Source organism: Artemia sp. Qi Xiang Cuo, chromosome 17, assembly GCF_049724085.1.
Source record: "Artemia sp. Qi Xiang Cuo chromosome 17, ASM4972408v1, whole genome shotgun sequence".
In the NCBI taxonomy this organism is placed as follows: Eukaryota; Metazoa; Arthropoda; class Branchiopoda; order Anostraca; family Artemiidae; genus Artemia; species Artemia sp. Qi Xiang Cuo.
Genome location: NC_142810.1, coordinates 46747103 through 46761424, shown reverse-complemented (window position 1 = coordinate 46761424; position 14322 = coordinate 46747103). Strand labels below are relative to the sequence as shown.

The 14322-nt window shown below is 34.0% G+C and overlaps 1 protein-coding gene across 1 annotated transcript in view; it reads right to left on the bottom strand.

Moving 5' to 3' along the window:
• Nucleotides 1-14322, bottom strand: part of LOC148942264 (uncharacterized) — a 109508-nt gene that overhangs the window by 72016 nt on the left and 23170 nt on the right. Inside the window, exon 4 of the mRNA XM_089103408.1 lies at nucleotides 4802-5091. Within this exon, the coding sequence (XP_088959534.1) occupies nucleotides 4802-5091 (290 nt within the window). The remainder of the gene's footprint in view (nucleotides 1-4801; nucleotides 5092-14322) is intronic.

The window sequence follows — 14322 nt, the reverse complement described above, 5'->3', positions numbered from 1 at the left end:
AAAGGGTTAAGCGACTTTTGTTACTACCCCTTTTATACAGTAAGTCCGATGAATTCACATTTACTGAATAGCGATCTACTATCTGAACATACAAGAGCTATATACTTGAAATTTTCAGTCTTTGCCTTCTTTCAGTTCAAAATATTCTAGATTTAATTTTCTCAAAGAAAGTTTTTCTAACTAAATAGTTTATTTATGCGAGTCAATATCATTCTTTTCTAAGTTCACACGATCAGGAAAGGGGAAGCTGAAATAGATATTTCCTTATATTAATCCGAAGGACCTCTGGGAATAAATCATGGCTATTTACATTTCCCGTGTTTTATTCACTTCCCCACAGAAAATATGGACTTAGGTACAAACTCCACAAAAATATATTTTAGAATTTTTATTTACGACTTTTCGAACATAACATATATGTGGGTTAGGGTTTGCTAAAATCGATCGCTTAGGGTGGGGGGAGAAGGCGCACACATGGCCATCCAGAACCAAATTTTAGGATTTCAACTATTGTCTCTATAATTTCTCGTGCCTCGTGTGGTTTTTTACTTTTTCTAAATCCTCCCCCTTCTCCCAAAATAAAGGATCTCCGAGATAAACTGTACCCTAGCCACCTGCTTTAATCACAACATTCGACCATCCCGCTAATGCCTGCTTACTCAGAATGCGCTTGCGAGGACAGGAATCTTTTCTTTAGATTCTTTTGAATTTGTGTATGGAATAAAAGGCATAAAATTAGGTTATTTTCAAACTTTTTTCTTTTTCCGGCCTTTATTATTCCAATACTAAGACAGTTTGTCGGTTGATGATGAATTTTCATTGTACAATGTACAATCGCTAAAAGGCGACATAATCAAGCTTTAGCCTAAAGAGTAGGGTATTGAGGAGGGGACAGCCCTTTTCATATACGGAATAATATCTGTTTGTCTTAATCTAACGTTGCTATTTACTTTTCAGTTGAAACAACTTGTTTTTATTTAATTGCCAAGAAGTATCATAGTGCTTAGTATATCCTATACATCTAAACACAAATTTAACCTATACATATTTTTAATTTACTATAATTTCCGAAATTTTGAGAAAAAAAATATAAGCAAATTCAATCTCAATCTTCTTGCGACAGTAGGGAATGAACCTCGGTACCGGTTATTCCCGACGTTGCTTCAACCATGTCGCTGTCATAAGGTGATTAAATTGAATATTTAGATTATTTAAGAAGTGGATACGAAAAACAAGGAGCTCATATCTGAGAACAAATTTCCCCTGTTTTGAGAACAGGGGAAATCTCTGGTCCTCAAAAAAGGACTTTCGGTATGCATTTTTCTTCCCTTTTATGTTTGTTGTCCGACAAGATCATTAGTTAGTTTAAACATATCTCAGTGGCTCATCTTTGACAACTGTACAACTGACAACTGTGTATTTCGGTAAGATTGTTTGAATTTTAAGCTTAAATAAAAATTCTATAGTTGAATTATAACAAAAATCTATATATCAAATACCCCAATACCATCTAAAAGAGGATAGTTGCCCATCCAGGATTTGTTTGAGAGCTCCCTCTCCTGAATATTACTTATACTAACTAAAACATGATTTTTATCTTGTCTTTCCTTCTAAGCCAATTTTTCGAGCACCCCCAGACGCACAATAGCGGACCAAAAAGTTTCGGAGGTTTATATAAAAAAAGCAAACATATTTTAAAACAATAGTATTGTAATAATATTATAATAAAAATATAGTAATAAATCTTATTATAATAATAACCTTATAATAATAATATAATATCCAAATATATATAATAATAATAATAATAATAACAATAATATTGTGTTATCTTTTTTCCCTTCAAAGCCAATTTTTCGAGCAACCCCAGAAGCACAATAACTGACCAAAAAGTTTCAGAGGTTTATATAAAAAAAAACATATTTTACAATAATAGTATTGTAATAATATTATAATAATAATAATAATATAGTAATAAATCTTATTATAATAATAATAATAATAATATTGTGTTATCTTTTTTCCCTTCAAAGCAAATTTTTCGAGCACCCCCAGAAGCACAATAACTGACCAAAAAGTTTCAGAGGTTTATATAAAAAAAAACAAATCTTACAATAATAGTATTGTAATAATATAATAATACTAATAATAATAATATAGTAATAAATCTTATTATAATAATAATAACATTGTGTTATCTTTTTTCCCTTCTAAGCCAATTTTTCAAGCACCCCCAGACGCACAATAGCGGACCAAAAAGTTTCAGAGGTTTATATAAAAAAAAAACAACATATTTTACAATAATAGTATTGTAATAATATTATAATAATAATAATAATATATTAATAAATCTTATTATAATAATAACCTTATAATAATAATATAATATCCAAATATATATATAATAATAATAATATTGATAATATTGTGTTATCTTTTTCCCTTCAAAGCCAATTTTTCGAGCACCTCCAGACGCACAATAGCGGACCAAAAAGTTTCAGAGGTTTATATAAAAAGAAGCAAATCTTATAATAATAACAATAATTTTATTCAAAAGCCATTAAGACATAAAAAAATTGACATATAAAAAATGAACCAAAATTTAACCGAGTTTGGGAGGAACGTGATTAATCAGTGCTATTAAAGAAAATAAATAACACTGAAAACGCAGCAACAAAAAATATGGCAAAATTTAACCAAATTACAGAAGAAAATTTGCCTGATTTTCAAAAAAGGGGAAAAACTTCCCCAAAAACTAAAGGGGTTTTAATGAAAATCAGCATATCAGAGAACACTACTATAGAAGTTTCGACACTAAAACTTAAACGAACAGAAAGTACTCCATATATGAGAGGAGTTGCCCCATCCTATATACCTCGCTCTTTACACTAACGTTTGTCTTTTTCACCCGATTCCTTAAGAACGACTTCTGAAACACAACGGCCGTTTAATTAGAAAACTATACTTTTTTAAAATACTAAACAACTTTAGCGTGAAGAGTGAGGCATTGTAAAGGGGGCAACCCCCTTCATACACAGCTGCATGTTTTAAGATTTAATGTTACACCTTACTTTCAGTTGAAAGGACTTATTTTTTAATTTAGTATATGTATATATATATATATATATATATATATATATATATATATATATATATATATATATATATATATATATATATATATATATATATATATATATATATATATATATATATATATATATATACATATATATACATATATATACATATATATACATATATATATATATATATATATATATATATATATATATATATATATATATATATATATATATATATATATATATATATATATATATATATATATATATATATATATATATATATATATATATATATATATATATATATATATATATATATATATATATATATATATATATATATATATATATATATATATGATTTTTCATCTTATTGTTTTATGTCCTCTGCTGGTTTTCGGGCCATGGGACCAAGCAGGGGCTATGTTTAAGATATTATTATTTTATCATTTGTGATACTGATTGTTTCCTTAAGGATATTGAAAGTACAAAGGATATTTGAAATTATATCTGATTATTTGAGTTGATGTTAAAAACCTGAAAAAAAATCTAGAGTTCCATTTTTAATGAAAAAGGCGCCGTAATGACAACGACGAAGTCGCTACTTAGCAGGCGCCAGAGATGGGAATGAAAAATAGACTAAAAAACATGGTAACGTACAGGTTAAGAAGGCGGTGCTTTCCTTTGATGGAGGTAGCTGTCTTTAGGAATCAACAGACTGTTGATGTTTGAATTTTCGGACAAAAGGAGTTGTAAAATTTAGCCAATTGACACTGTTTATTTATTTTCACAGTTCAACGTGGCAACACTGACAAAAATATGACACTGCCGAAAAATAAATTCTGAAACAACCAAAAGACAAATCTTAAAAAATCAGCTTTCAGATACAAATAGATCTAATATGGGTCCAGGCAATGAAATCTTTATTTTGAGGTAATTGTTACTTTAGGGATGTTTACTTAAAAACGTCAAACTTTCGTGTTAGGTATCTGGAAAGTATTCTAAATAGAAGAGTCTTTAAAGAGTTCCAGTTCCAGAAGAGTTCCAGAGAAGAATCTTTAAAGTTTTACAAAAATTGCGAAGAAGAGAGAAAACGAGGACAGTAACAGCCAGTGAGAAACAGAAGAAAAAAAATATTCAAAAATTTTGGGTGAGAGCTCCGTTCAACCATCTTCAGTGCAGAATAATAGTAAAGTGCAGATAAAAAAAAAAAACTCCAAATGTATACTGAAACTAAAATAAAGACCCTTTCCAAGTAACGATGAAAGGGTGTCAGCGTGGTCTCAAAAATTATTTACTTAAAGTTTTAATTATATTAAATCAAATATTCCTTGTTCCATTATAATCTTTTGTATATGGTGGGTAAATGAATTATTATTATTATAATCAAATTATTATAATTAATATTACTTATAATTAATTAAAACTAATATTGAAATATTATTCAGTTATATTGCAATAATACAGGTTTTAATTTTAGGGCTGAACTGTGACAATCAGTTTGACACTAGTGCAAGAAACTGTTTAGATAAATTGAACAATAAAGTTGAACAAAAAAGTATTTAATACAAAAAGTATTTAATTAAATACTTTTTGCACTTTGTTTTGGTTAAAATAAAATAAAACTAGCTTCCGATTTCTTGCAACATGTTTTTTTTGTGTTATTGACAAAAAAAAAATCTTGATTAAAGAAGAAATAAGAAAAAAATTACCTTTGAACAGTGTTGCAACACAACTAATTTGGGATATGACTCTAAACAAACACCAACAAGATTCAGAATATTGGAATGATTCAAATCCCTGTAACATCGAACCTCCTCTAAAAACCGAAGCAACTCCAGATTGGTTGCATCTGGTCGAAGTATTTTCACAACACAACGTGATTGGTGCTCATCCTCCACAAGATTACGTCCCTCCGCTTCCACAGCTTGACCGAACCATCCTCCTCCAAGAACTTTAAGGTATTGTAATTTTTGTCTCTGGCAGGCTGATGAGGGGTGATCTAAGTAAAAAAACAAAATGTTTAAAAATAATTGGAATATTCATTATCCGACAGATTCGTCAACCTAGAGCGTCCTTAAATTTCCCTTTCATATTTCAGTTTTGTGCAGAGAGTTGTCATATACATTACCTTTTGACTAAAAGATTACTATACATAACAGAACAGGAAAACAACGCTTCATATAATTACAATGCAAATGCTTAGTTCAACTAAACAAACCAATTAAGGAAAGTTTGTTTTTTCATAATTTTTCAATGGGAGAGGAGCAAATCACCCTTTTCCTCGAAGTATCAACAGGTATTACGAATCACCCTTTTCCTCGAAGTATCAACAGGTATTACGAAAGATTGTCAAAGACGCTAGAAAGGATTCTGGAACGTCTTTGAAACTTCACTTTTATTTTTCAGTCTTGCGCTAAGGTTGCCATGGACATTACGTTCTTTTGACAAATTAACTAAAAAAAACTTTTTCCACAAAATAAGTTTTTCAAAGAAAAGTAAAGAACTCCATTAAAAAAAAAATGAGCAAAATTAAAATCAAATAATCTACCAAGCTCGAAACTACCACAAATCAGCATCGATAAATAAATGAAACCCAAAACGAACAGAAATTACAATAAATAACCGAGTTAAACTCAAAACAAGCAGAAATTGACATAAGTTGGGTGCAAAACCCCTATGCCTTCCCAAGGCCAGAACAAAATTTGCACTTTACTGAAAAAATACAAATGAATGTGCATTATCAGTTTAATATACATAAACTGATATTTAGTAATCAAAATGTTAAAATTATTTGATTTATTAAAGTTATAAAAGTAAAAACATTTATATTTTGTTCAGTAAAGTGCAAATTCTGTTCTGGCCTTGGGTAGGAATAGGGGTTATGCGCCGAACTTATTTTAATTTCTGCTCGTTTTGAGTTTGACTCGGTTATTTATTGTAATTTCTGTTCGTTTTGGGTTTCATTTATTAATCGATATTGATTTGTAGTAGTTTCGAGCTAGGTAGACTATTTGATTTTATTTTTGCTCTTTTTTTGTTTAATGGAGTTCTTTACTTTTCTTTGAAACACTTATTTTGTGGAAAAAGTTTTTTTAATTAATTGCTTTTCGTTTTATGTTGACATAGTCTTTTCAGGGAAAAAGAAAATCACACTTTAAATCTTTTCGTTTTTTGACTTTATAGTTTGGCCTGCTATTTGTATGCTGGATACAAATTTTCAGCAATTTTTAACAACATACACCCTTTTAAAAATCTGGACACAAATAGTACTGTTTAACTTAGTTTCATACCTCCTCTAGTTGACCTGAAATGGAAAACATGATACCATTCGCAGAAAAATCTGTTTACTTTCTTTGATAGCTTGGATACACTTACACTATTTTGATTTGGTTAAATTTTAAGCGAAGAAGTAGCCCCGAAAGTTTAAACATAATACCCTCAGTCGTTTTTGCGATGCTACTGAGATGCCTTACTGGGATTAAGCATCAAAACAGTGCATTTTGATTTAATCTTAAGGCAACGTTTGTTTTTTAAAAATAACAGGCCAATGGGAGGGTGGGAGTGGAAGGGGGATTATTTGCTCTCCAACCACTTTCGACTATTAAAAAGGGCATCAACCCTTTATATTTTCAATCGAATGAGCCCCTTTCGAAGTTCCCACGACAACTCCTTCGATACGAAGTACCCTGGTCTAAACAACAACAACAACAAAAAATATTACAAATCACTCTCAACAATTAAAAAGGGCACTAGCCCTTTGAATTTCAAATCGAATGAACCCTTTTCTGAAGTTTCTACGACAACGCCTTCTATAAAACCTTATATGGCCCCAGGGCATAACTTGAAACCCTTGCCCTGAGGGTTGTGGCGGAGTATCCTCATCCTTGGATGTGTTTGGAGGAATGATGGGCGTGGATGGAGGGGGCTATTTGCCCTCCAATCACTTTCGACTATTTGAAAGGGCACTAGCCCTTTGAATTTCCAATTGAATGAGCTTTTTTTGAAGTTTCTACGACAACGCCTTCTATAAAAACATTATATGCCCCCTGGACATAACTTAAAACCCTTGCCCTGAGGGTTGTGGGGGAGTGTCATCCTCAAAAATATAATTTTGATCTGGAAATCAACTACGCTGAACAAAATGGCTATCTCAAAATTTTGATTGGATGTGTTTGGGAGAATAATGGGCGGTGGGGGGGGGGGGCTAGTTGCCGTCCAATCACTTTAGACGATTAAAAAGGACACTAGCCCTTTGAATTTCCAATCGAATGAACCTTTTTGAAGTTTCTACGACAACGATTTCCATAAAAATCTTATATGCCCCCCAGGGCATAACTTAAAACACTTGCCCTGAGGGTTGTTGGGGAGTGTCCTTCTCAAAAACATATTTTCTATCTGGAAATCAACTAGCCTACGCTAAACAAAATGGCTACCTCAAAATTTTGATTGGATGTGTTTGGGTGAATGATGAACGTGGGGGGGGGGCTAGTTTCCCTCCAATCACTTTTGACTATTAAAAAGGGCACTGGCCGTTTAAATTTCCAATCAAATGAGCCTTTTTTGAAGTGTCTACGACAATGCTTTAAACGAAAACCTTCCATTCACCCAGGATATAACTTAAAACCCTTGCCCTGAGGGTTGTGGGGGAGTGTCCTCCTCAAAAACACATTTTCTATCTGGAAATCAACTACGCTGAACAAAATGGCTATCTCACAATTTTGACTGGATGTGTTTTGTGGAATGATGGGCGTGTGGGGGGGGGGGGGGTCTAGATGCCCGCCAATCACTTTTGACAATTAAAAAGGGCACTAGCCCTTTGAATTTTCAATCGAATGAGCCTGTTTTGAAGTTTCTACGAACGCCTTCTATAAAAACCTTATATGCCCCCAGGGCATAACTTAAAACCCTTGCCCTGAGGGTTGTGGGGGAATGTCCTCCTCAAAAACCTATTTTCTACAAGGAAATCAACTACGTTGAACAAAATGGCTATCTCACAATTTTGATTGGATGTCTCGGGGAAAGATGGGCGTGGGAGGGGGGGCTAGTTGCCCTCCAATCACTTTCGACCATGAAAAGGGGCACTAGCCATTTGAATTTCCAATCAAATTAGCCTTTTTTAAAGTCTCTACGACAACAACTTCTCTAATAACCTTTTATGCTCCCAGGGCATAACTTAAAACCCTTGCCCTGAGGGTTGTGGGGGAGTCTCCTCCTCAAAAACACATTTTCTATCTTCAAATCAACTACGCTGAACAAAATGGCTATCTCAAAATTTTGATTGGATGTGTTTGGGGGAATGATGGGCGTAGGGGGGGGGGGGGGCTAGTTGCCCTCCAATAACTTTCGACTATTAAAAAGGGCACTAGCCCTTTGAATTTCCAATCCATTGAGCCTGTTTTGAAGTTTCTACGATAGTGCCTTCAATAAAAACCTTAAACCCTTGCCCTGAGGGTTGTGGGGGAGTATCCTCATAAAAAAACATATTTTATATGTGGAAATCAACTACGCTGAACAAAATGGCTATCTCACAATTTTGATTGGATGTGTTTGGGGGAATGATGGGCGTGGGGGGGGGGGATTGGGCTAGTTGCCCTGCAATCGCTTTTGACTATTAAAAAGGGCACTAGCCCTTTGAATTTCCAATCGAATGAGCCTGTTTGGAAGTGTCTACGACAACGCCTCCTATAAAAACCTTATATGCCCCCAGGGCATAACTTACAACCTTTGCCCTGAGGGTTGTGGGGGAGTGTCCTCCTCAAAAACACATTTTCTATCTGAAATCAACTACGCTGAACAAAATCGCCATCTCAAAATTTCGATTGGATGTGGTTGGGGGAATGCTTGGCGTGAGGGGGGGCTAGTTGCCCTCCAATCACTTTTGACTATTAAAAAGAGCATCAGAACTCATGATTTCCAATCGAATGAAACCCTTTTGAATTCTCTACGACGAGCCCTCTCTATGAAGTTCCCTGCGTTAAAGAAAAAAAAAATAAACTGTACATTGTGTCAACATTGATCTTATATGCCCTCAGGGCATAACTTAAAACCCTTGCCCCAAGGGTTGGGGGGATTGTCCTCCTCAAAAAGACATTTTCTATCTGGAAATCAACTACGCTGAAACAAATGGCTACCTCAAAATTTTGATTGGATGTGTTTGGGGGAATGATGGGCGTGGGGGGGGGGGCGCCAGGTGCCATCCAATAAATTTTGAATATTCAAAAGGGCACTAGCCACACCAATTTCCAATCGACTGAGCCCTTTTCGAAGTTTCTATGACAACTCCTTCGATACAAAGTGCCCGGGTATGGAGAGTAAAAAAAAAACACATTGTGCCCACATCGTTCTTTACTTATGCAGCGCTAGCGCGCTGCCTATGAAAGGCTACAACTGACGTTACAATAAAGGAATAGTTTTTGTTCAAAAAGCTTTTTAGGGCTATGTTACATTAGTTTTATTGATGCTATAATGAAGTTATTAATGGTATTTTATTTTGTAAGATTTTTAAACTAACCTGTCTTTGAATTTATTTTCAAAGTTTTTCGTTCTTTTTCCGGTTTTGAAGAGAGTTTTATTGCGTTGAAAAGCTCATATAAGAAAAAAGGTCTGTGTTTCAACGAGACTAAAACAGAATTTTTGGTCTTCAATCGTAAAGGAAGCGTTCCCGTCGCAGATGTAAAACTTTGGAACAAGATAATAAAATCTTCTACAAGCATAGAGCATATTGGTCTACCTGTGGGTTGTAATGTTAAATCGAATCGTCTTATGTTAATAGATAATTTTATTGGTGAAGTCCAAAAAGCTTACGGTACGATTTTATGTCCGAAAGCTTCATATAGTTGACGGAATTGGGTCCAGCTATTTTCGGTGAAGGTTACACCACTTGTGTTTGCGCTCTCTCTTTTTGAATTCTCCTATCTGACAAAAAAAACGTACAGTGCGTTCTTGTTACTACCTTTTTTGTAAATTTCTTTTACGGTTGCCTCCTTGGGAGCGTAACGCAGCTATTACCAACCAATATTACATACGGGAACCGTCCATCCATACGGGATCCATACAGAAAATGAACTGTATGATGCTTTGTGATATTAGTGTCCATTTGCTTTTCTGCTTGTATATATTTATGCATTATTTATTTGGTACTTTTTTTGTTGCTATCTTTCCTTTTATTACTCCGCTAGTGACATTATGTCGAAACACTACAGGGAAAATATGCCGGATAGTTTTCGGAAGAAGCGCATAATAATCCATTTGGATATGCAGGCTAAGAAAGGGATGCGAAAAGCTACTTCTTGAGAACAAAGTGGTTTGAGCACACTCAGTATAACAAAAATAAAATCTTGTAAACATAAAAATTATTACTATATAGTATAGAAAACAATACAATATACTAAATAATATAATTATATTTATTATGACGGTAGAATAGAATCACGATTGAAAGAAAAATGCCTTATCTGCCATCTAAGACAACCCTTCAGAGCTAAATTGGAATAATAGCAGAAAAAGATGAAATAAGTGAAGTGAAAACACTGATAAATATTTATATATTACTAATCGTTGTCTCTTATTTAGTAAAAAAAAAAAAAAAAATTCGTCTCTCACAAGTTGTTTTAGGTAGATTTCACAGTCTAAGCACGCGTTTGACGTCACTGCTGCAAATAGCAATCATAACTGGAAGTGGAGTAATGGATTATGTAAAAACACTAGAGAGTCTGAGACTTGAATCATTACGAGATAGGCGTGACTATTTAAGAACGTCTTAAAGGAGAAGTTTATTTTCATCAGCACCGCCGCATTTAACTAATTTGGACATACTTTTAGCAACTCTATAGCAACATACTTTTCAGCAACTCTATAAGAAAATTAAAATAAATTTTCTAGTGAATTATTATCGCTTCTTATCAGCAGTTGTACCAAACCAATCCTGCTCAACTCATCCTCAGGGCTATACTGTGGTGTTTCTCCTCCCCATAGCATAGTGCAGACGGTTTGATATTCTATTTTCCCTTCTCGTTTTAGTTTTATTTTTTTTAAAGCTTTTTCCAATAGGCAATGTTTAGAAGTCCTCAAAAAAAAAAGTCCCCCCAGATCCCAAATCAAATTCCAGTGAAAGTGCCATAGTGAAAGACACCCATCTTGGCTGGTCAATCACACTATCTCAAAGTTCAAATGATAGCTCCGCTTCGAAGAATAGGACAAGGATAAGTGTAGGGGCTATTGTATCCATAAATGATGATAATGGGTTTCAAAAGGTCCTCTAGAAGCTCTAAAAAAAGGAAAAAAATCTCCCCAATCAAAAGCATTTCCCCTCTCCCTGCCCAAGATCCTCCCTCCAAAAACTAAGGAATTTACCTTAAAATTACTCCTACCACCCCCTTTGAAATAAAAATGATCACTGCAATAAGAGTTGCAATTTTTAAATTGCTAAAATCAATGTTCTCTCATAATATTAACCGTGATGGATCTCTGCTAATAGCTGTAGAAGATCAGAAATCAGCAGATAAAATAATTAACCTAAAATCCCCTCTGAATACCCCAATTATTACATCTAATTGGAACCCAAAACAATCACCAACAAAAATAGTAGTTTATAATGTTCCCCCAGAGATATCCACTCAGGAATTAAAAGAAGGGCTCTCAGATAGGGCTGGAAACACAATCCCAGTTGAGGATGTTACCCAACTTGGCAAACCTAACTCTAATGGCCTAAAAACTAGTAGATCCTTCTTATTCACACTGAAGGAAAAAATTAATATCACAGAAAAATTATTCCTATTTGGGCAAATCAAACCACACAAGGAATACAAACCTAAGCCTATCCAGTGTCAGAAGTGTCTCAAACTGGGACACACAACAAACAAATGCAATGAAATTCTCCAAGAGTGTAGTAATTGTAAATCTTTCCATCCTAAAGAGTTGACAACTTGCAACAAAACTCAGCCTACATGCATCAATTGCAAAGGCCCACATGAATCTACAAATAAATCATTATGCCCTGAATACAAGAAAAGAGCTCTAACACTCCAAATATCAACGGAGAAGGCCATCCCATACCCCTTTGCAGCAATGGAAGCAAATGCTGCCCAACAATACCAAATAAAGCCTGTAATGAAACCAACCAAAACCCCCAAGTCAAACGCCCCCCATGCATCATGTACCCCATAGAAAACCCCGTCCTCTCAGCCCCCTAGCTTACATCTCTCTCAGAAGGAAACACCACGTAAAAAAGCCTCTTTGTCTACTTAGATGAGGTCAGCCTGGCCCCCCCCTCCCAAGAAGAAACAAACCAGAAACACTTCCAGGACTCCACCCCTTAACTGAAAAACAGGATGCACAACCAAAAATGCAATCCCCAAATATATGCTTATTCATTCTAAACTGTAATGCAGTTCAAGCCATGAACATACATCAACTACAGAAAACAAAAATAATTGCAGAATTGGCAAAAATCTACATCCCAGATGATATGCTCATTCAAGCAAAAAAAGATCTTGCTTTACTGTTAACAAAGCTGAATATTAATACACAGTCATATGAAGAATAAATAAGAAAAACAACATTTATCAATACTCCAATGGAATGTAAGATCACTCACCGAAAATAAGCTAAATCAACTAACATCTTTTATGAATAATAATTCCATTAATATTGCTTGCCTCCAGGTAACTCATTTAACCCAAAATCAATAAATTAAGTCTCTGGGATATACTATCCTCAGAAAGGATAGATCTTCAGAGAGAAAAGGAGGTAGGGTAGCTTTATTATTTAAAAACAATATAAAATTTTGTGGCATCAATTTTCCAGATTTTGCAAATGATGTAGATGCAATTGGTATCAGTGTTTGGCTGAATAATTTAAAAACCTACATAATAAGCTTTTATAACCCTAATGGCCAAACTACAGATGCCAAGGATTTCTTTAAGTATATAAATAATTCTAATATGTTAAAAAATATAATTATTTGTGGAGATTTCAATGCCCACAGCCTTTTGTGGGGGAATAAACCAGCAAATAAAGCTGGTAAATTCATTGAGCATATGACTTCAAATAATAATGAATTAGCAGTTGCTACCCCTCCAAACCTGAAGATATATTTTAACCCCAAAAGTAGCAGATTCTCCACAATTGACCTACAAATTGTGTTATTGAATTTTTTGAATAAAATTTACATAAATAAAACAGATAGTCTATGTACTGACCACTTTGCTATAGTTTGCTCCCTAAATGAACCTGCTGAAACTTCATCTCATACCTCCAAATATATCAACACTAAAGCAAATTGGTCTATGTCCAAAATTAGCTAAATGATGAAATTACAAGTTTCACCCCAATTTCATGCATTTCTAAGACAACAGTTGACACACATGCTGAAGCCTTGACATCTTTACTAATAAATACAGCTAATCATGCTATCCCCAGGACAACACCTAAAAAACATTCCCTAAACAAATTCCTAAAGCATGGTGGACAAGTGAGTGCCTAAAATAAATGGAGAATAAAAAAGGCAGCTAGGACAGAATTCATAAAAAAAAACATCAACTAATACATATATAGAAAAAAATACAAGCAGAATCGAATCTAAAAAAGAGTATTATAGATGCTAAATATAATTACTGGAATAATTTTGCTAATAGTCTCTCCAGAGAAACACACGAGCCAATCATACATAAGGTCATAAGTCACATCTGTGGGAAAATGACTTCCCCCAACCCACTCCGGTATGAGCTTATACATAATAATACCCATTATGACAATGATAATGAAAAAGCTAAGCTATTTGCAACTCTTTTTGTTAATGAGCTAACATCAAATAATCAAAGCAAACTGTCCCCAATTCCTATGAACCCAAGTTACCAACCACGCCCAGGATCCGAGTATATAACTAATCCATTTTCAATCCAGGAATTGAATAATGCAATACATCATATTAGGACCAAAACTAGCGGCAGCTATGACAATATACACCCTACATGGATAAAGAATCTCACACCTTCATACAAACAAGAACTGCTAATTTGTTATAATCACGCTTGGGCATCTTCTATGTTCCCCAATATATGGAAATGTTCGTCCCTCCTACCAATCCTAAATAAAAATAAACTCAATGATAACTTTGAGTCCAATAGGCCTATAATAAGTAATCCTGTGAGGGTGAAAATAATAGAGAAAATGATCTATCACAGACTCCTCTGGTTTGTTGAAAAAAATTAAATGATCCCTCACACTCAAA